The 21,956-nt window shown below is 42.1% G+C and overlaps 1 protein-coding gene across 1 annotated transcript in view; it reads right to left on the reverse strand.

Annotated features, from left to right (window-relative positions):
• The window catches only part of LOC146989845 (ras-specific guanine nucleotide-releasing factor 1-like), a 29,662-nt gene extending 8,689 nt beyond the window's left edge, over positions 1-20,973 (reverse strand). Inside the window, exons 1-15 of the mRNA XM_085764531.1 lie at positions 20,191-20,973; positions 14,570-14,676; positions 12,640-12,787; positions 11,466-11,558; positions 10,989-11,242; positions 10,803-10,882; positions 8,682-8,875; positions 7,725-7,834; positions 6,833-6,951; positions 6,049-6,209; positions 5,787-5,850; positions 4,500-4,642; positions 3,972-4,054; positions 3,023-3,271; positions 169-542 (exon numbers count right to left, since the gene is read on the reverse strand). Coding sequence (XP_085620657.1) covers positions 169-542; positions 3,023-3,271; positions 3,972-4,054; positions 4,500-4,642; positions 5,787-5,850; positions 6,049-6,209; positions 6,833-6,951; positions 7,725-7,834; positions 8,682-8,875; positions 10,803-10,882; positions 10,989-11,242; positions 11,466-11,558; positions 12,640-12,787; positions 14,570-14,676; positions 20,191-20,466 — 2,455 coding nt within the window. The 5' untranslated portion in view covers positions 20,467-20,973. The remainder of the gene's footprint in view (positions 1-168; positions 543-3,022; positions 3,272-3,971; positions 4,055-4,499; positions 4,643-5,786; positions 5,851-6,048; positions 6,210-6,832; positions 6,952-7,724; positions 7,835-8,681; positions 8,876-10,802; positions 10,883-10,988; positions 11,243-11,465; positions 11,559-12,639; positions 12,788-14,569; positions 14,677-20,190) is intronic.
• Positions 20,974-21,956: the final 983 nt, after the last annotated feature.

Here is a 21,956-nt window from a genome sequence, read left to right on the forward strand (position 1 = left end):
ATGTAACGAATCGTATACTTTATACCACTTCACCATGTTCCAAGTGTAATGAGATACAGACACACACAGTAGAAAACATGAGCACGACTCTGGATTTGTACAGCTGTTGCCACAGTGCACGAGAACCTCATTAAGACAGAGCAAAATCCTTTGGACAGTGATTCTGACCTTGCTTGTTGAGGACAGACTCGTCAGTCTTGCCTTCGGCTTTGGGTTCACCCTCATCTGGGATTTTGCTGGCCATGGTGCTAGACACATAGAGCTTGTTGATGTCGAGTGTGGTCTTACTGAAGGGCGACATGGTGGAGTGCATGCTTGCATAGCCATTGGAAGAACAGCTGAGTGCAGCCAAGTCCAGGGCTTTGCCCCCTGTGATGATGGGGATGTTGAGCGAAAGCTTGCGACGGCGGTTGGGCGAGGATGTCTTGGTGATGGAGAGAGGAGGAGGGGAGGAGAACTTGCGGCTGGCACGCGGAGACGTGGGTGGCTCGCCGTAGAGGAGTTTGTTGTTCTGGCTGCTGGCAAAGAAAAGCTCCAAAGAACTGCAGGAAAGGAGAGAATCAAAGAGAGGAGAAAATGAAAGGAAGTGTGAGAAATACAGAGGGATGGATGTTAAAAAGAGGAAGTTTCACAACTAAGAGAAACACTCTTTTTTTTTATTTTGGGTGAATATTTCAGTGGCCGGAATAAGAGACAGTGGAAAGGAGAGAAGTGGGGGTTCATGGTGCACTTGGTGTCTGCGCACAGAAGCAGAGAGGGAACACATTAACCACAGGGCTCCTCGGGAGCTCTTGCCTCTTTTATTTAAGCTACATTGTTTAAGACAGCATCCTCCTTGCACTGAGAGCCACCCCCTCTGAAGGCCTATAAATAGCATGTCAAGTGACAGTGTGGGAGGCACGGGTGCTGCCAACAGCAACCAGCCCAGGGGAGGCCCACAGAGACATGGGGAGAGAGAGAAACAGAGCGAAAAGGGGAGCCAGATAGAGACAGAGAGGGAAAGTGGGAGAAAGACATAGAGGTGCAATGCAAAAAACAAAAAAAAAAGCAGGGGCGAAAACAGTGAGACAAAGAGGGAGGGGGCGAGAGAGGAGCAACATAGTGGATATGAATTCCACCACAGTGAAGGCTGCTGGCTGGGAGTGGGCGAATGGGAAGCCTCCAGCCCCGTGTGGTGTTAGCTGCAGCCATGTTGTGTCTCCTTGCCTAAATTTACAAAAGAGTAAAGGAGAGGAGCAAATATGGAGATGGGGGAGGGAAGACGTGGGGAGAGTGAGGGAGGAGGAGAGGGATGGTGAGCAGGTAAGGAAAGAAAATAAGAAAAACAAAGGACAAACAGTAGACTGGCAAGAGAGTCAAGAGAGGACACATGTATAGTGGTAAAGAGGAGACAATTAAGCAGGAGAAACCAGAAGAGCAAGGGTTTGGAGGAGAGGAGAGGAGAGGAGAGGAGAGGAGAGGAGAGGAGAGGAGAGGAGAGGAGAGGAGAGGAGAGGAGAGGAGAGGAGAGGAGAGGAGAGGAGAGGAGAGGAGAGGAGAGGAGGGTCTGGGTGCAAAACACCACCATCAATATTTAATACCGTAGAGCCGCTGCAGATGATGGGAGAAAGGGAGAGAGAGGGAGGGGGAGAGGGAGGAAGGGAGGGAGAAGATGAGGAGAGAAGGAGAGGGTGGGGTCCTGCAGCAGAGTGAAGGGTTGCCATGGTGACAGCGCAGCAGAGAGAGGGATGGTCAGACTTGTGGAAAGAAAAATAAAAGCGAGAGAATGGAAAAGGGTAAAGAGAGGAGGGAGAAAGAAGAGGAGGGGCTCGGGAGAGGTGGGCGCATGCAGGACCCAATTAACTGTGATGGTGGACCGAAGACGTGTCGCTGTGACCTCTCACTGCCTCCTCTCTGCTCCCTTCTCACCTGGACAAGATATGGTAGCATGATGAGGTGCTTACAGACGGTCCACGTGAGCGCCAAGACAAATTCAAACGCCGGGGAAAGTCCCACCTTTTCACTGCACCATTACCGCACTGTTGCTGCATCTTCAGGAGAAAACATGTGGAAATCTCAAACTTTGTTCCTTTTTTCGGTTGTTGACGAGCTGCAGGGGGCTGCCCTCACAGAGAGACGCTCAGAGGGGTTTAATGTAGCGGTGGTTTTTAGCTCTGCTGTGTTACACTGTCCACTTAACTGTGCAGAGATGGAGAAAAGCTACAGAAACGCTTCATCAAGTCATTTAATCCCAATCTCTCTGAACTGAAACAACACAGGCTCCAGCACATTTCATATGGACATTATTCATTGTCCCATGCTGGTTTGAAAAGACATGTATCAAATACTGGTATTCAAAATAAAATGACCTGTCTTTGTGACAGTGCTCACCACCATTAATAATCAACACGTTGTGAAGTACCACTTTTATACCACTGTCCAGAAATATACATATGGCTACGGTCTGCAGTTCAGACCTTGCATTACGACTTATAACTGAGACGTCCAGCCTCCAGTTCTGTGCTGTGGTTTAGAGTTGTTTTATGTGCCAGAGCCTTTTTATGACCAGGCATCATTATCTGCACAAGACTTGCTATTCCCTTCAATCTGTAAGAAACCAGAAAACACTTTTTTTTTGCTAAGGTGTAAAGAAACGAGATGTGTTTATTATAGTGAGCTTTAGAGGCACCTTTGAAAAGAGCCAGGTTAGCTGTCTTTACCTGCTTCCAGCCTTTATGCTGACTAGGCTAAATCTTTCCTAGCTGAGCAGTTGTTTCATATTTAACAAACAGATGCCTCAGACACGGCCGCTGTCTTCTCACCCTTACTCTTGGCAAGGAAGCAACTAAGTACATTTACCAAAAAATGTTGAACTGCTTCTTTAAAAGCATTTCTTTCATGACCTAAAAGCTGGAGTGATCAACTTTCCCAGGATCCACGGATCTGGAAATAAGATATATTATGAAATATGTGGTAAGTTGCACCCACGCACACGGGCCAGAGCAGATAGGAGCAGTCGCCCAACTTAAACCACCTCACTCACCGTGCAGGGATGGCACTGATGGGCTTCTTGTAGATGGTGATGAGCTTGTCCAGAACCACGGCAGCGCTGGTGAAGACGCGGTAGGAGTGGAGGAAGGTGTTCAGGAAGTCGATGGAGAGGAAGCGCAGGTCGGTCAGCCTCTCCAACAAGCGTTCCACGCTGGCATAGCGGATTTGCAGCACCTTACAGGAGTTCATCATCTTGCTGAAGCGGATGTCAACATCGTCACAGTACAGGCTGGTGTCTGACCTGCGTCGGAGAACAAGAGAGGTTAGGAATGTTACTTAAAGGGATTTGCCTTCCAGTGCTTATGCTTATTTTCTGGTCATGTGTAGCTTAGTGGGTAGTGCACAAACAATGACACGGGAGGAGGTTTGTTTCCCCTGTACAAAAAAATGTCTATGCTGTTATTCAACACTAATTTGATGATTGATACATTTAAACCACAAGAATAATCATTATGGAATACACCAAAATGGCAAAGTGCAGCAGTTTTAGCCCTGCATCTGCCTCAGAAAGTTGAGAAGTTTTATTCCTGACTCAAAGTTGTGATAGATCCTCTAGCGGCCTTAAAAGGGGCATTCTCAACCATTCAGTGCCCCTTAGACCTGCCAAAGGATGGTGAGTGTATGTTGTGTCAGATCTGCTAAACTTGGGTGGCTCAAAATTTCAAGTAGTGTCTTTGTAATGTTTTTTTGCTCTTGTATTCTTCTGTGTGAGAACTAAGTTGTTGTTCACTCTTGCTTAAAGGACTTTTTCTGTGGGAGCACAGGGAACGGGTCATGTCATTAAGGCTCCTCACAACTGAAGATGTATCCATATGAGTTTGAGCACAAATATTTATGCATTTTTCATGCATTTGTCGTGTTATCGGTGTAATGCTGATGCCAGTCTGTGTTTGTGCACGTATAATGCATGTGTATTGCTGTGCTGTGAGTCCGACTCTCACTTTATCATCTGTGGCACGGAGACTTTACTGTTTTCCTCAAAGGCGTTCATCATCAGACCGTTGCAGCGGATGTTGTCAATGCACTGGAATAAAACAAGCAGACAGACAGGGAAAGGGAAAGTGTGAGTGTAACAGCACAGGAGGGCGAGTGAGCTCACAAACCTGTGGATGATTCAAGTCTCTACCCCCAACAAGCAGGTGTGATAAAGGCCACGAACCAAAGGGATTTCCTGTTCTAATCATTTAAATTATTAAGCTCTGACCCTAACCTCTCAAAATCCAACAGCTTACATATGAAATTACAGAAACCAATTGAGGTAATTGACAGTATCTGTAAATTAATACAGAGTTTTGTCATTTTTAAAGCAGCTTTCTGCTGTCTTGGCTCTGATTTTATGTGTAAACTCCCCCCTCATACACTCACTCCATGACATACTGAAGTCAGATCAGTATATCGCACTCCTGGTGTGTTTTCTGGAACATCCTGTATTCAGTATTAATTATTTGACCACAGGTAGGGAGACATACTTGGCTGATGTCACTTGTCCATGCTGACTTTTCCTGCCGAGATGAAGCCACCAGGATGACGGTGTAAGGCTGGACGTCTTTGGGCTCCACCATCACTTTAAAGTCCAGGTGCTCTGCGTCCTGGCCGCTCCGCTCCCCTTTGGCTACGAAGCACAAATTCATCCACATTTATTAAAACAGGAAAGGATACAAGGAAGGAAAGAAAAGAAAAAGACAAATTCACAAGACAACAAAGTGAGTGTTACTTTTTCTATTCACAATGAAGTGAAATTCAAAGCTCTTTGACGGCCAGGTATAATTTTGAATTGTGGTTTGTGGCATATTTTGTATTGATTTATACATTTACCATTTAATCGAAAGATCTGAAAATGAGGAGTACAGACTGGAAAAATCATCAAGGAGCTGTGCACTGAGCAACAATGTAGACAACATGATCCTTCAAAATAAAAGATTAAATAATGACAATAAAGCTTTTCACGCTGACCTTAAGATGGCTGATTCTTACCAGGATCTGTAACATACTGTTACGCCCTCTGCTTCAGAGGGTTAAATACCTTAATTCGTGCAAAGGCAGCAACAGGTATGTGTTTTCTCAGTCATGTGTAACTGGCCCCAATCACCCAGTCAATAATTATCACAGTGAACATGTTGGTTAAATGTATTGGAACAAAAGCAAAGTCCACAGCTCATGTGAGCAGGATTATTGTAGAGAACTGTCAGCTTTGTATCCAACAAGCGAACAGGAACTACAACACTCAGTCAGGAAATAATGTAATGTATTGTTTATCTGAATATTTAACATACTGCTCTTTTGTAACTGCTCACTCTCTGTCTCCCCATAAACAGCAGTGACAGTGGGGATGAAAGGGGGAAGATAGAAATGATGCAACTAGGAGTTTGGATGAGGTAACATGTTACAGTTTCTTTATAAATGACACAATCGCCTGTCTCAAAAATAAAGTTGTGATGTGGGAAACACACTCTTTATATAAACATTTGTTACCACTTCAAATGTTGTGATTTATTTATTAATCTCTGATCACGATGTAGCTAAGGTAGAGTATTTAACATCTCTCTGTATTGAACAGGATTGTGTTACATTTAAAACCGGCCCCTCAGGAACATTGCAAGTGTTTGTTATGTGAGATGATGATGGAAAAACTGCATCATTTGATATTTCATCTACTTCATACAGCACAAATAAACTTGCACAGATATCACCTGCAGTATATTGAATATAAATATAATAAAACATTTGAATATACTGTGCTGCAGTGTGTAACTTACATTCATCATCCGTCCCCTCTGGTTCCTCCATCAGTGTACAGTCGATGAGAGAGACCACTCCGTTCTGAGACAGGGGTTAAACATTGCATGGTTACATACAGCATGTTACCAGCTTATAGACAGTGGAAGTGTGTGTATAGTTTCATAGTTATACTTTAAAGTTTAAATTATTAATTCATTTTTTTTGTTTAATTGGTGCCTTAATGGAATTTTTTTGGCCTCTTTTTTGTCGCAGGCCCTTTAATTTACAGTCCTGTTGTACCTTGGTGAGGTGAAGTTTTCCTCCGGAGCCTCGGGTACAGATGATGAGATGTTTGGAGAAGAGGAAACACTGTCTCTCGCCCTCCTTCTTCAGAGACAGAGAGCCCAGTCGACCTCTCGTGATCTTCCCTTTCTCACTCATCGGCACCTGGATCAGAGATCCTGTGAAGTCATGCACATGTAAACACACATGAGAAAACACAGGCCATTTCTTCTCACCTCTTCAAACTGCCTTTGACTTTGAGCTCACCGTTAATCTCCTTCAAGTTTTAGTTTGTGTGTGTAAACATTCATATTTCTGTTGTTTGTAGTTTGCATTTACAGTAAATTATATAACAGCGATCTCTCATGTTATTCGTGTGTCTGCAGAGATGCAGGAGGCTGTTGAACATCTGTATGAGAATACATATGATGCATCACAACAGGAAAGGCTACAGGAGAGATGTGTGTGGATGACTGTGGATTGACCATAGCATTCATATTTCATTGCAATTTGTCTTTTGTCAGTACGACAGCAGCCCCTAAAACCTGTTGGGTGGGATCATAAAAGTAGAATAAAGTTGTGCATTTGTGTTTAATTAATTTGTAAAATACATTCACTAATGATGTTTGATGCATTTTCTCAGCTCTGCCTTTTGTGAGGTGGGTTACAGGACCTTTCTTTAGGGCTTTGTGTGTTCAGATGGTGAATCCTTAAACAATTCAGCTGTCAATACATTACGTTTTGTGCTTCAGACAATTTTCTCTCATTCATTTCCATCAGTGTTTGCATGAAACAAACTTACCTTGTCTAACGAATGTCTGGCTAGTGTCCAGCAACACTTCACAACCCTCAACAATCATTCGCTCAATAGCCAGGTTCTTCCTGATGTTCTCTGTCTCGCTAACCTCATCATGCATGATTCTGAAAGGACAAAAAAAAGAGAAAATGAGTGAAGTATTTTACAATTAAATCTGTTGTCTTGTTAATAGGTCTAAAATGGTTGACCTGTGTCGTTGATATTTGCCATGCCAATTGATATTTATAGATCTTGTTTTTATTGTGGATTTCTCAAGACCTTGTCGTCACTAATTGTCACCCGCCGGTGGTGCTTACATATCCTCCTGTGAATCTACTTAAAGAACACCTGAAAGCAACTGCCCTAACTGACCTGACGAATAGCTTAACGCTCGAAACTTTGTCATTGTCTCGTTTTTATGTAGTCCTCTAATACATTTTTGTATACTTTGGGAGCATACAGTGTGGCGAGTCCCCTTCTTCTTTTTGCCGTTTACCTACCTGGACTCAGCACCTGGCTACACTCTGGATGTGCGTGAGCCTTTGTCTTTGTTCACTTGTTAACAGGTTATCATCAGCTGTCCCGGACTTTTGTCCATGATCACTTTACCTGATCTGAGAGGACTGATGGCGAGATTTGATTTATAACCTTGATAAAGCTGATAAAACCTGTGACATGTACCAGATTTATTATGTTTTTAAATGCAGATGATAATGATGATCCTGTTAGCGTGGATCAGTTTGTAAACCAGAAACAAACTACATGTTTGGTGTCAGTTCTCTTCTCTTCAGACGGACACAGTGATATGATGAAAAACAATGCAAAGTTAATGTAAGTGTACAATGTAAGTTGTGTACAGTACATTTTCATTTGCTTGACCAACTGACAAAAGAGCTACCTGGAAAGTTCCTCCAGTTTTGACTTGGCGTAGTCCAAACTGTTTCTCTCCACATGCTCATGGGGTGTGTGAGCCAGCAACTCATGCAACGTCAGGATGTAACGTGGGATCTGAAAGAGAGAGAGAGTGAGAGAGAGGTCTGGATCAGTTTTTGTGTTATAAAACATAGACACTGCAAACTCTGAAAATTTAAAGCCTTCCTTAGAGACTTCTGTTGAGGATTTGACTGTAATGGCCCTGGGCTGGTAATTAGTTGACCATGAGGCATGTGTACGGTTTAAGGATGTCAACCATGTCTTTTAACAGAAAGATAATAAGTCATTTCCATTTAAAACTATAAAATATTTTCAATAAAAAAAGACATAAAACTTAATATTTCCATCAAAATATGCATCTATTTACTATGTCTGTCTTTACACTTTGTTCTTAAAGCTTGTGCTGTAGAGAAGTTGTTCATTCTGACAGGTAATCTCTTGTAGTGACATTCATTTCACACATTTTACAATAGACTGATTTTTCCTTTTCCTCACTCATTCATTATACAAATATACTGATTACTTCTTCATAGACATAAAGAAGGGTCACAATATATCAGGACGATAGCTGTGAGAAGTTGGAAGTTGTAAATTTGTTGAATAGATGCTCTTTGGTGTTTAAATTTCACATCTGGTTCCCTGAGCCATGACTAGACTCCACATTTTATATTTCCATTTTAGGTCCAGTTTGGGTCAAACCAGCTGCATTTTGGACTGAGTAGTGTTTAAAAATATTAGACTTATTTGTTTGTGTCTTATTTGTTTATGTCTGTAAAATTCAGACATTTTGAACTTTAACCCGCCACCACTGTAGCATCAGATTTGAAAAAGGCCTCTGGATTGCTTTATGATACTGACATAAATGTTACTGGCAGTATTCAAAGTTACTGTAATACTCAACACTGTCTCCCTGGAATCTTACTTGAAACATGGGGTAAGTTAGGAAGGTCTCCAGCGTCCTCTCCTCACAGTCGGGCTTGGCCTCGTACTGTTTCAGCAGCTTGTCGAAGTCTCGGTTCTGCTTGCAGTGGGCCAGGATCTGCAGGCTGTATTGGTGGTTCCTCACAAACTCCTGGTAGATGTTCAGCATGGGCAGCAGGATGTCGAACAAGTCAGCTGTAAAATGAAGCAGAATATATACATTTTGTTTTCTTTAATTCATACATACAGTATATTTTGTGTGCATCTAAACAAATAAAGTACAGCTAATTGAAAAAAATAAAAACAAACATTGTTCCTATTTTTTCCATTCTTCTCAATGAAACAGTCAGTTGTTCTACATTTGTAAAACTCTCTTCAAACATTCATATAGGGTTGTTCGGTATACCGGTACTAGAGTGGTACCGGGGTACTGACGCATTTAAAACGGTACCATACTGCGCTTAGATGGGACCGGTACTTTCATTTTGCGCCGCCGGCAGCGGTGACGTCGCCGCGTGAAGTCGCCGCATTGTAATTTGAGCCGAGGCGAGCGAGTGAGCGAGTCACAAACGAAGAAAGGTGCTTTTTTTTTATTACCGTTACAGCGCCACCTGTCCATGTGCCTGTGTGACTGTGTGACTGTGTGTGTGTGTGTGTGTGTGTGTGCGCGCGCAGCGCGTGCCGCGCGAGAGAGAGACGGGCCGCCACAGACTCGTTAATTAATGCAAACAGCTGGTTGATAAGTCCGTTTTTACCGCGGATCACCACTGGCATGCTCTCTGTCTCTGTGTGTGTCTCTCTCTCTCTCCCTCTCTCTGTGAGTGAGTGAGTGAACAGCGCTATGCGGAGATGAATTAACGGAGCGATATTGCGTTGATGGGGGGGTGGGGGGGGGGGGCTTGGTCTTGATTCTGTGGCGCTGCATATGGGAAACAATAGGTGTGTGTTTGTGTAAAATGAACGTTTGTGTTTCATTCTATAAACTACTGAGAACAATTTCTCCCAAAAATTACAACTGGTCAAAATAACAAAAAAAGATGCAGTGTTTTCAGACCTCAAATAACGCAGTTGATAATCATTTTTAAACAGACCACTAATGATTTAATTTAGGAAGAGTTCAGTACTGATGCATATGTTATAGTTCTAAGATTTTCTATTAAAATAAAGTCAATAATGACATTTTTTGTGTTCTCTTTTTATTTGGAAAAGTACCGAAAAGTATCGAAAAGTATCGAAAAACATTTTGGTACCGATACCGGTACCAAAATGTTGGTATCGTGACAACACTACATTCATATTGAGGACGGCTCTGTGCTCCAATTAAATTTGATCAATGACACAGACTATATATTACTGGAATACAGTTCTTAGCTATTAGTCCTTTAGGTATTAATTATGAAAGTAAGAAGGACATTGTTTCTCAAATGTAATTTTATGTGCGGTGAGTAGGGATGTCACAATTACTTTGTTTTCACAATTAATCGTGGTATTAAACGCCATAATTAATTGATCGTAAAGATTCCTAAATACCGTCACTTCCCAAATAAGATTATGTTGGAACCATATCGGCTGATGTGCGCAAAAATAAAGGTGAATGCTCAGATACTGGTCCATTTAACTAACCTAACATTGAATCGGTAGGAATTTAAATGTTAGCGTGTCATTTGTATAAAAAAAAACACAAAATAAAACAAAAAATGATTAAAATAAACGTAAACATTTGGTATAGATGACAATTTATGACCTGAATATTTCAAACATTTCCCCTGGGGATTAATAATTGGTCCTATATTAATAGATACTTGAAATATTTTGTGTAAACAATGAGTAATGTAATTATATTTTGACTATATTTGATTTTACACAGTCATAGTGTTGTGAAATTAATTAATGCATAATAATCGTGATAATCATAATACCGTGATTATTTCTCTGACAATAATCGTACCAAGAAAATTTGTAATCGTGACATCCCTAGTCGTGAGTGCCAACATACACAGTACAGGATTGTTGACATACTGTATGTCTCATATGTACAACTTAAAACCGCCAAATTTAACTTCAAATTTCCCACAACAAGGAAATAAATAGGTGGCTGAGAGGTCATTCCTGTGTCTCTTACCCAGAACCAGCGTCGGCCAGCTGGCTATCCTGGCCTTCAGACCCTGGTAGAAGATTTGGTGGAGGAACATGATGGTCTCACTAATAAAACAAGAGAAAGGGCAGTCAGGGGCTAATGTTCATCACTCTGGGCAGCTTCCACTGTGACTGTTACACCACTATCACAACCAGTCTCACCACCAGCCACCTGTTAAGGAAGATGCTGCTGACGTCATCGTGGGTGATGGGTGGTTTCTTGGAGCTGGCGGCCATGCGGAGCGGCCGCAGGAAGTTGTTGACCAGGATGTGGAGCTGCTGGACGTATTCGGCCTCGGCCTCCAGCATGCTGAACACCACCTGGTTCCTCTTCCTCATGCTCTCGGCGTGCGGTGAGCGAATATAATCCTGGATGATAGTCTTCCACTTCCTGCGACAAATCCAACCTCGCAAGAAGCTCTGAACCTGTTTTGAAAGGGTTTAGTAGACAAGCATACAATGTGAGCAACCATAATATAATCAATTGCCCAGGGATGAACGGTCTTGAAACCTCTCTCAGAAACAATACCTACCTGTGCTGGAAACTTTTCAAACTGTTCTAAAAAGCTATTCGACTTGACTTTCTAAAGTCAAATGCATTTAGGTTTCTCTTTTCAAACAACACAGCACCAAAGTAGTCAAATGTCACCTTTTTGATCTTCTTGATCTCTGTGTCATCATCACTTGGGGGCACCTCTGGATTTGACTGGATCTTCTCATTGTCCTTGAGCAGTGCAGCAATCTGAAATTCAACACAAACCAGTGATGCATTCACTCAGTGGATGACGAGAACCTTATAATAAATCCTATTCCTGAATATGGTCAAGTCTTATATCCTCACTTTGCCGTTTTATTATCATTATTGTTATTATTTTCAGTGTTTAATTTGTCCATTCATTCATCCATTGGCTGTAGCACTTCTCTGTGCAGGGTCACGGGTGGGGCTGGAGCCAATCCCAGATGACATAAGGCTAGGGCGGAGCACACCCTGGACAGGTCACCAGTGTATCACTGACATAAACAAACAACACCCACAGAGAACCTATAACGGGGAAAATATACAAACTCCTCACAGAAAGGCCTCAGGCTCAAGGATCAAACCCAGACCTGTGAGGCAACGATGCTAACCACCGTATCACTGTGCCACCCCATGTTTTATTCTGTATTTTTGAAATACTTTTTGTGCATCTTTGTTACCATCCATTAGCTGGTAAAAGAAATTATACATGAATGAACTACACGAATGAACAACATCATAATGTTTCCTATTTTTGTTTTATTCAAAGCTGTTTCATTAGAGTGACACATGTATTTGGACAGTGGGCAGTGAGTGAAAGAAGAAAAAAGCAGCTTTAATAAAGGACTGAAATTAAACAAAACCAACCAAAATCCATTTCTACACCATGTTTTAGCATAGAGGGTTAGACAGTAGATTATTATTTTCTGGTACAGACTATGGTATCAGGTACAATGGAAGCTGATTCATGCATATTGAAAACATTCATTTCAATTGGAGCTATTGCAGCCATTAGCACATTAAAGAGAGGCGCATTTGATCTAGGTTGGACTGAATAATTAGGATACAAAGCACTGAACAGGATTGCAGCATTTCTATCAAAGACGTCACAGGGGTGCTGCAAGCTCCATGACCTCACAGCATTGTGGCTCTGACCATTGTCCTGTGTCCCTCTTCTGTGTTGAGCCCCATTGCCTGACTACTTTCACTTTATCTCTCTTTCTGTCACCACTGCATATCACACACACACACACACACACACACACACACACAGGTGTTACTAGCATGAAATTACAAAGCAAGTTACCTCTGATTTTAGTCGCTCTATCTCGATTTCCCCATCCTCAATCTGTTGTCGAAGTTGCTTGGCAACCGTTTTCTCCGTCTCCACAATTTGGAGTAGATGGAGATACTTCTGCATGAGGGTCTCATGCTCTGTCGCCAGGTTCCTGTAACTATACAGACGCACACACGGGCATTGCAAGGACCTCATTAACGCACGTTTCATGGACTCTCCATAGACTTATCAAAGCAAAAGCAGACCTCTGATCAGCATATGTTTGCACCACAGACCTTCCACACAGCACAGACACTTATTATATCAGTTCTCTGGATAATCTTAAGATTAGAAAACTATGTGTACAGGCTGCTTCTGCATGAGAAATAATTCTCTACATTAGCCACTTTATGTGTATGCTAAGTGAGGCTTAAAATCCTCATTGCCAGTTTCTTCAAACTGGCGTAAATCAGGCCTTACAGTTTTCTGGACAGCTAGAATTGTGCTGAGATAGAAAAAGAAAATAATAAAAAAAATCAAAACATTTGAATAAGAAACCTACAAAAAAAGAGCAAAATGATGATCAGCAAACACTGCCCTGCTGTGTATCACATGCTTACAGGCCAGCTTAGTCCTGCTGCCTTGACTGTGTACTAAATAATCAATGTAATCTTCACTGAGTCCAATCAATTGACCTTTCACCATACAAATTCACACTGCTGACATTTTGAATGATTGTACTGCTCGTTTTTTATGACACACTTGCGTCTGGACCTTAAGGGAGTTTTCTGTTCATTATACATCTCTGAGCTCTATGTATGAAATTAAAAAATAATGCATTTCTTATTTTATTTATTTACATTATAGTTCTCTGACCAGTAATTATCCACATAATAATCCAGGGGAGGGAATAATAAGAGTTAGTAGTACTAACACAAGTTTGACTCCCATGGGATCTAGTCGTTCTTTGATCTTTACAACCTGCGTCTAGTGAGATTCTGGTATTGGTGGGAAAATCACAACAGTGATAATTTTACAGTAGAGCACAAAGGTTGAAGTTCATTTAGTCCATGTCTGAATCAAAACTAGTGAAGAGAGCCAGCTAGTGGGTGCTGGCCGCCACCCGGGCCCACACAGCGGGCTCTGCAGACACAGTCACCACCACACATGAGTAGAAGCCCATAGGTGATGATTAAGCAGGATTTCTTTTGTATAAGTCCTTATTTTGTTTTTAAGGAAAATCCTACAGACTCTACCTTTAAAAAACATAAGACAGTTTTTTTTCTATCTATTTATTTATTTAATGTTTAATTGTGTTCTAACTGTTTCCTTATTTTTAAGTATTTAACTGTGTTTTTTTAATGAAATATGTATTTCTCTCACGGTGAGCCGAAGGCAATTTTCCACGATGGTGGACAATAAAGTTTTATTGTATTGTATTGTAATGTATTAATTTTTAATGTACCAGTCCATGTAAGAGGAGATAATTTAATGTAAATAAAATAATCCTCTGGGTGGGGGTTAAAATCAAATACATGAATATGGAATATTAGATTTAATTCAATGGTTTTAGTTTTAGACAAGTTAAAACAGTGCATGCAGAAGAGTCTTGTCTGACCAATCTGGAGTAGATCTCTATGATTTTTATTGTTTAATGTTATTTTAGCTGTCGTGTTGGTTGTTTGTTTATTGTTATATCAACTAAGAGAGTAGTCAAATTATCTGAACATCAGCACATGAACATTTCCATTGTGACTATGTTGGCCTGTTAGCACTTTGCTCACAGAACCGTGTTGCTTAATTACAGCCACACAGAGCGGTTTAGTGTTTTAACTTAGGATTCAAGTTATGCTGTGTATTTCCTATTAAAATATCAGTCTGCACAACACACACACACACACAATTCTCAACAAAGCCATGCTCAGCTGAATCTAGGTCAGAGGTCGTGTGTGAGAGGTACCTGGCCTGTGTGATAGCAGCCACCCACTCATCACAGTCCTTGACATCCTCAGTGCGCAGCTCCAAAGCCTTCTGGTTGTCATGATTGAATGTGACAGTAAAATAATACTGGAAAACAACAAAACAGTCAGACAGTCAAACATTTCTTCAGCGGATAATGAATATATTCTGATACAGTCTGTTTCTTCTTAAACTTTTGATTTTGTCAAAACTCAAGTCATATCCGTACACACACACACACACACACACACGAGTGCCCATGAGTGTGAATGAATGATATAGAGAGATCCTGATGGAAAACTCTTGAGAGATTCATTATAAAGGCACTGTGCATTCCTGTCTGTCACCTGACAGACGCTGGTGGAAGCCTCTCGACTGACACCATGCTTTTTTTTGCTTTGCTTTGTCCCAGTGATTTTACTGCGTTTTGCAACACCACCACACCTGGGACCTCACCCCTTTTTACTCACTCTCCAATTATCTCCAGTGACCCTACAGTTTTAAAGGCTTGGTTATGGCAATTACAACAAATGCATGTGGAATTGTTTTCTAATAGGCTTATCAGATCAAATCCTCAAATCAACAAAGTGGTGGTCATCGTAATAATAGAACAGACAGGTTGTTTGTGGTAGAAACACATCAAATTATATAACACTGATGCATTGTAAATAGACCCCCACAAATCCAATATATTGGATTTTTTAATCCCTCCCAAATGCCAAGAGCAAATCATTTGTGAAGGGGAGTAATGTTCCATATTTCCTGATGAGCAGCAGAACGGGCCTTTGTCAATAATGTGCCTCTCATCTCGCGCTTCCTGTGAGCTGGTGTGTCAAGCCTTTTAGGCAGCTATATTTAGCTCCACGTCACTACATTTTTTGCCAGAGACATTAGCTGTTGGTAAGTGAGACAATGTGGCCTGTAGTAAATCCTTGTTTAAAACCTCTGATCAAAAACTACTGATGGAACTGAGGAAAAGTGAAAAGATTAAACGAATCTATACAGCCATGGCTGATAAAAGGTGACTCACAAACAATTACCAAACTTCACAGAAAATGTATCTCCAAAATCTAACTGATTTGTTTGTTTTTTTATGGTAGACTTTTATTTATTTATTACTTTTGAATAGTTTTTTTCTTAGCTAGTTTCAAAAGGACAAAAAATGTTGAATGAATTGAATGTCCTGGACGCGTTGAGCACTCTTTAATAACTCACACAACCTTCTGCACAGTCATCACCTTCATACTTAAAGTTCAACATTTTGGCAAATTGGCCCATTGCCATAATCCCTATAGTAGCAGTAGGTTCGTTACCTTTATTTGTCGGTGCGAGCTATTTTTAGAACGGCCAAGCTGAGCCGTGAGCTGCTCAGAGCTACGCTACGGAGGCTAATGGGATTTCTTGGTTTCCAAAACGCTCTTGTGGACATGAGATAATAACAGAACGTTACGAGACTGAGTTGTTTTAGAGGTAAATTCATGCAAAACCGCTGATGCGCGTTGCCTTCAGGGGAAGTTTTTCAGCAAGCAGTCTCTGCATTTGCCTCAAAAAAACAACTTCATCTTGTAACGTTACATTATTATCTCATAGTGTGGTGAATGTGCAGGTCACAACTTGTCCACCAGAGCGTTTTGGAGTTGTTGGATTGTGTATTTGATGAGTTTGATGAGGGAAACCAAGAAATCCCATTAGTCTCCGTAGCGTAGCTCTGAGCAGCTCGCGGCTCTGCTCCGCCGATCTAAAAAAATAGCTTGCACTGACAAAGAAAGGTAACAAACCTACTGCTATGACTATAAGGATTATGGCAATGGGCTAATTTGCCAAAATGTTGAACTATCCCTTTAATGTTTTTACTGATTTGATGAGATTCATAACTTTGACCTCATGGTGTATTTCAGACGGTCTAATTGGCCAAAGAAAATCAGTATAATGTCATTCTGTGTTTTTATTTCTGTGTGAGCCTCATAATCATTCTGTATTTTGTTTTAGCTTTCGACCCCCCCCCCCCTCCCCCAGAGCCAAGACCGCACACATTTCTCATATTCCCATATTTGCTGTACTTGCTAAGTGAAGCATAATGCCGGCATGTTGTTACACATTTTGTTGGCCCCTTCAAATGCACTTTTTCAGATGCAAATAGGGGTTGCCATAGTAACTGGGGGCTTAAACGTAGCTCGCCTTCTAAATGGGGAATAAGAACATTTAAAAAGTAGAACACTCTAAAGAATACAATGAGAACGGAGAGACAGACGGAGAGAGAGAGAGAGAGAGGGGGAGAAAGATCTGTTGCCTATTTGAGGAGTGAGGGCTATAAAAAGCGTTGTCACCCTGCAAGGTGGCAGTTGGCTTGGCATCTATTTGTTGCATTGTCCCTCTCCCTGTCACACACAGATAAGATCCAGTGCTCGCCCGGCCGTTCCTCTCACAGGTCTGACACACATAGACCTACAGTACAGGCACACACACACACACACACACATTGCACACAACGCGCAGAACAGAAATCAGAAATCTGCTGCAATCTGCATATTTAACACTTCTAATGTCAGAAATACAGGATCCTCGCCTCATACGACCTCTGCAGTCTGCTCATCGACTTAGGGTGTCATTCTTTGTTTTTTCCAGAGTGGGGAAAGTGAAAAGGAAATCAGTATGCCCTCAGACACCTGAAGCATTGATTACTCCTTCTGTCCTCAGCTCACCTTTTCTGTGGAGCTGCTCAGTCTTATAGAGCAATGCTGGCGTATGCAGGAGGACACAGTGAAGCAAATATAGACTTTCGAGACGCATGCACACGGGCACACAAGATGTACAGATATGGACGCACACAGACAGATGTGGACGCACGCACCCAGACAGGCACACGGTCACGCACATGTCGTGATTGACTGCACTGCACACTACTTCTCACACATGAAGAACTTGTATTTGAGCAAAAAGCACACACCCACACAGAAATAACAGAAAACTGAGGGAATTTATTCCTGACACAGATCATATTATATAAAGGGACACATGCTGAACAGAGGACTGTGTAATGTTAATTGAAGGCTTTCAAATTCATTTAATTCACTGTTGAAATAAATTCACAGGAGCAGCCTGCATGAGCATCTGTCATCATAGATGTAACTCAGTCCAAATTTCATCCCCAGAATAGTGCAGGCCTCTTGGCCTCTTGTGCGACATGGTTTTAAGAAAACAAGCTTGGCAGGGGACAGAGTTGAATAGCTGTGCACCGTGGAAGTGGCCAACAACCCCTCATACATAAATGACAAAGTAGGTTCTTGTCAGGGCTTTCTAAAAGAATGTGATGAATGTGAGCAGCTGCCTTCAGTTAAGATATGTTTGTTAGGCAACTTGGTTAAGGAAGGAAAATGCCCCCTTTTCTACATGGTGGACATTAAAGTTCATTTCATCAATTGTCAGAGAAACACATTTGAAGGAGAAACCTGTACTGTTCATTTTTATCCTCAAAACCTACATTTTATAACTGGAATGAAGGGGACTTAAAATAAATGTGTGTGTATTTTACATGCATGTATTTATTTGTTTTGAATTGTCTGAGCTGTCTGTATAGCGCCCTCTTGGTGACACGGACACTAATCCTGACAGCTCAGCGAACAGAGAGCAGAGGGCAGGCGTTTGAGGAACGTGACGTGACAGCAGAGTTCAGCACCACAGACAGCAGCACCAGGTACAGCTGATGGGAGCAGGCACACGGTGTAACTGTAGGAGCCACTGCAGAACATTCACACTGCATCTATCCTTTAGTGTCAATTGACAGTTCAAACAACAAATATTACAAATCAGAGTTATGTTTCTTACCCTCTAACCAGACAACCTAAAGTAAGAAAGAAACTGTTGCCAAAGTACACAATTAATTAGTATAGGAGACTGTGATCTTCTCTGCCTCTTTTGCATATGGGAAACAAAACCACATTTGGAATTATCCTTACTATTTGTGAGCTGACCTGGAGACAGCTTTTTGGACAGAAACCTGCTCAAAACACCCCCAAGCCCTGAATAAACAGCACTTGCATTGTTTTTGTTTTGTTTTTCCTTACTCCCCCCAACTTCAGGCCCTTTCTGGTGGTTTGGGGATCAAAATCCCAATCCTGAAAGTCAGGGACCTCTCTTATATGTCAACTTCATGACACAAAGTTGGTGCGTTCTACCTTGACAAATGAAACATGTGTGACTTTTAAAGTGCAACATGTCTGCAAAGCAGGTTTTAGCAAAAACTTCACACGCTGTAAAAGGTAACAGATTGTGAGAAATGAAAACACCGGTGCTACTTCCATATTTAACCGCATTAGTCGGGGGAAGACCTAATATAACAGGTAAAAAAAAAAAAAAGACCCATCGCTTGGACTTTTGACTCTAGTTCTTGAGCGTCCCTGCTGCAGGGGAGAAAGCAGAAGAGACTGCAGCTGGCAGAGCAGATTTGAGAAGGTGGCTGCAGTCATAGCTCACAGCAGCTTGACCACTTCTCTGGCTCTTAAATGCCTCTATTCCACAAGGTTTATTCCTCCCAGCGGCAGCCCTCCTAACCTCTCCAACGCTTTCACTAGGGGCAACCATTCCTCTGCTCAGATTATTTCTGACTCTCACAATTGCATTGGGGGAAAAAAAGAAAGGAGGAACAGTGAGGATTGTTTAGCTCCTCACACGTTAATCCATGGCACTAAACTCCTGAGGATTTCAAACGAATGAGGGGAATGTAGTGGAAACACAAAAGCATGCCTGAGACATCATTTAGGTTTTTTTTTGTTTTGTTTTGTTTTGTTTTTCATTCATGGCTGTCGTTAACAACCCCGTGATAATGAGAGAGCTATCAAATATACCAAGCCGCTATAAACCGGGGAGACGCAGTTGCCAAGGTAGGATGCTATTAATATCAAGACAGGGAATTAAATCAATACGTCAAAACGACAGGGAAGGGGCAGCTCTCCTCCGCAAGATGGCAACCTGCAAAGTTTGGATGCAGCTGAAGTTTACTCCCGTCATATGCGCTGCAATCCCTGAGCGTCTAAAAATACAGCGTCTGATGTAGGCTGCTGTGCATGTGATGCAACAAATGTGATGTTCATGGCGAGAGGAGACCTGGAGAAAGGCGAAGCACAAGTCTCCGTGTTTTGCTAAGTTTGCACAAGGAATCGCATCAGTTGCGTAAACTTTAAACCACTGCGCGTGTTCTTTTTGGGAGGGGGGGTTGATTTTTTTTTTTTTTACCTCAGAGGCAGGCTGGGAGGCTATTTTAGTGCAGAATCTGAGACAATCAATCGTTTAGGATGACGACATTACGTAACACCGGGCGTCAAGTGAACTATAATCCATAAGCATCTCTGGGAAATTGTTTGCGTGATAAATAGATGCTGAAGGTTTGAACAGCAGCCGTGTTGTTTGTATATTTGTTGCAGCATTTGAACAATAGGTGCGTGTTCATGTTGTTGTTGTTGATGCTTTAACAGAGTCAGATTGATAATAGGGAGGGAAAAAAGCAAGTTTCAAGAAAAACACAAGAGGCGTCCGCTCTGACAGACGATTACCTTGACAGTGTCAGTCAGTCACACACACTTATTGGAGCCTTGTGTGTGTGCGTGTGTGTGATCAGCATCTTACCTGCTTCTCTAAGCATTCCTTCGCTGACTGAGATGGCTTCGGTGACGGTGCCCTGTCACAAACACATCCCTCCAACAGGTACAGTCCGGAGGGGCGTGAGCTGGAGTCGTTTTCGAAATAAAACAGCATGTTCTGCAACAAAGCGAACCACTTTGAATGCCATTTTGTGTTGTCTGAGCTTTTCTTACTTAGGCAACCTCGCCTCGTCCCGTCCTTCTTCGCCAAAAGAGCCAAATAGGTGATGTGGCCATCGTTGAGTCTCATCCCCTTCTGCATTTTGTTGGCTGTGAATCCGAGATGATCTGCGGGGATGCCTGCGGATTCTTACATGTTCTTCTCCTCAGCGGCTCCGAAACACAGTCAGACTTGGTGGGCAGCAGCCCACTCCTGTGTGCCCATCCACAGTTGCCACACTAAATGTTTGCAACGGCGAGAGAAAGAGAAAAAGAGCAAGAAGAAGAAGAAGAGGAAAGAGAAGCATGCAAGAAGAGAGTCACTGATAGGCGATCAACTGCATCAAATCCACGCTGCGAGCATGATACTACAGCAGCCCCGCCGCCGTCTTACTGGAGCTTCCTCATGAGCCTCAATCGCTCATGATGAGGATTGAAGTGTCCGCGTGCATAGCCTATACACGCGCGCGCGCAAACACGCACACACATAGAGCGTCCTGCTCTCTCGGTAGAGGGGGGGTGCAGTCACGTGATCAGTCCCCGGAGCAGCAGATTTCAGCACCTTGGACAGAAACTCCGAGGAGCAACACAGACGCAGCTTATTCATGTGCAGAATCCCGAAGCAGATCAGGCTTTTCAGGCCCTGTAGCCCCTACACACACACACACACACACACACACACACACACACACACACACACACCTACCTAACGAGACACACGCACACACAAATGCCACCACTCACACACATGCAACCTCCACCCCTGCAATAAATCCTGTACTTTAGTGGTGATCAGAGTGTGTTTGCTTTATGCACCACAGCACCACAGGGACATTGCCCCTTTATAGTCTTCAGAGGATGTTGTCATTTAAATAACTGTTTAAGGTTAAACAAAAACTGTACTTCTTCCCTTCTAACCAATGACTTATCTCATGATACCTCAGATTTATTTTGCGATTTGGAGGGCTGCTGTTTGCACCTCAACCAAATACAGTATATTAAAACAGGCTACAGATGATGCAGGTTAAATGCAGAACACACCCCTTATTATGTTTTTTATTTAAGCATCTAAATACATTTGTTGATCAAGTTTCACCATCCGCTGCCTTGGGGCGAATGTGTTCATTTTAAGTAGCTCCTATATTTTAATATCTTTATGACATCTCTGTTTTATTTACTTGCTAAAACCCACAGATAAAGACTGTGTCGTGTTTATTCCATACACTTTGAAAAAGATCTGTGGTCCCCAAACCATCCTCCTCATCGTCTCTTCCCATCCTGTCCTGCCTGTTTTGTAGAGCACAGAGTTAACAAAAGGCTCTCAACACTGTCCACTGCTGGTACATTTACATATCTAAGGGTGGCGAGAGAGATTCTCATTAGGGTTGGCCCATAATTAATCCTGGATTAGCATATTGGGGTGAGGACACACACAATAGTTTATTTCATCACAGGGTGTTTCAAAGTGGGATCACGGTGCTTTATCTGTGTGGGATCATTTAAAAGGACTAGGGGAGGTCGCAGGGCATAACTGAAAGAGATTCAACTGCACTTGTTGCTGGATTTATACAGTTTTTTTTTGTATTTTTATTG

Source organism: Trachurus japonicus, chromosome 3 (assembly GCF_045865225.1).
Source record: "Trachurus japonicus isolate A0001 chromosome 3, Traja_1.0".
In the NCBI taxonomy this organism is placed as follows: Eukaryota; Metazoa; Chordata; class Actinopteri; order Carangiformes; family Carangidae; genus Trachurus; species Trachurus japonicus.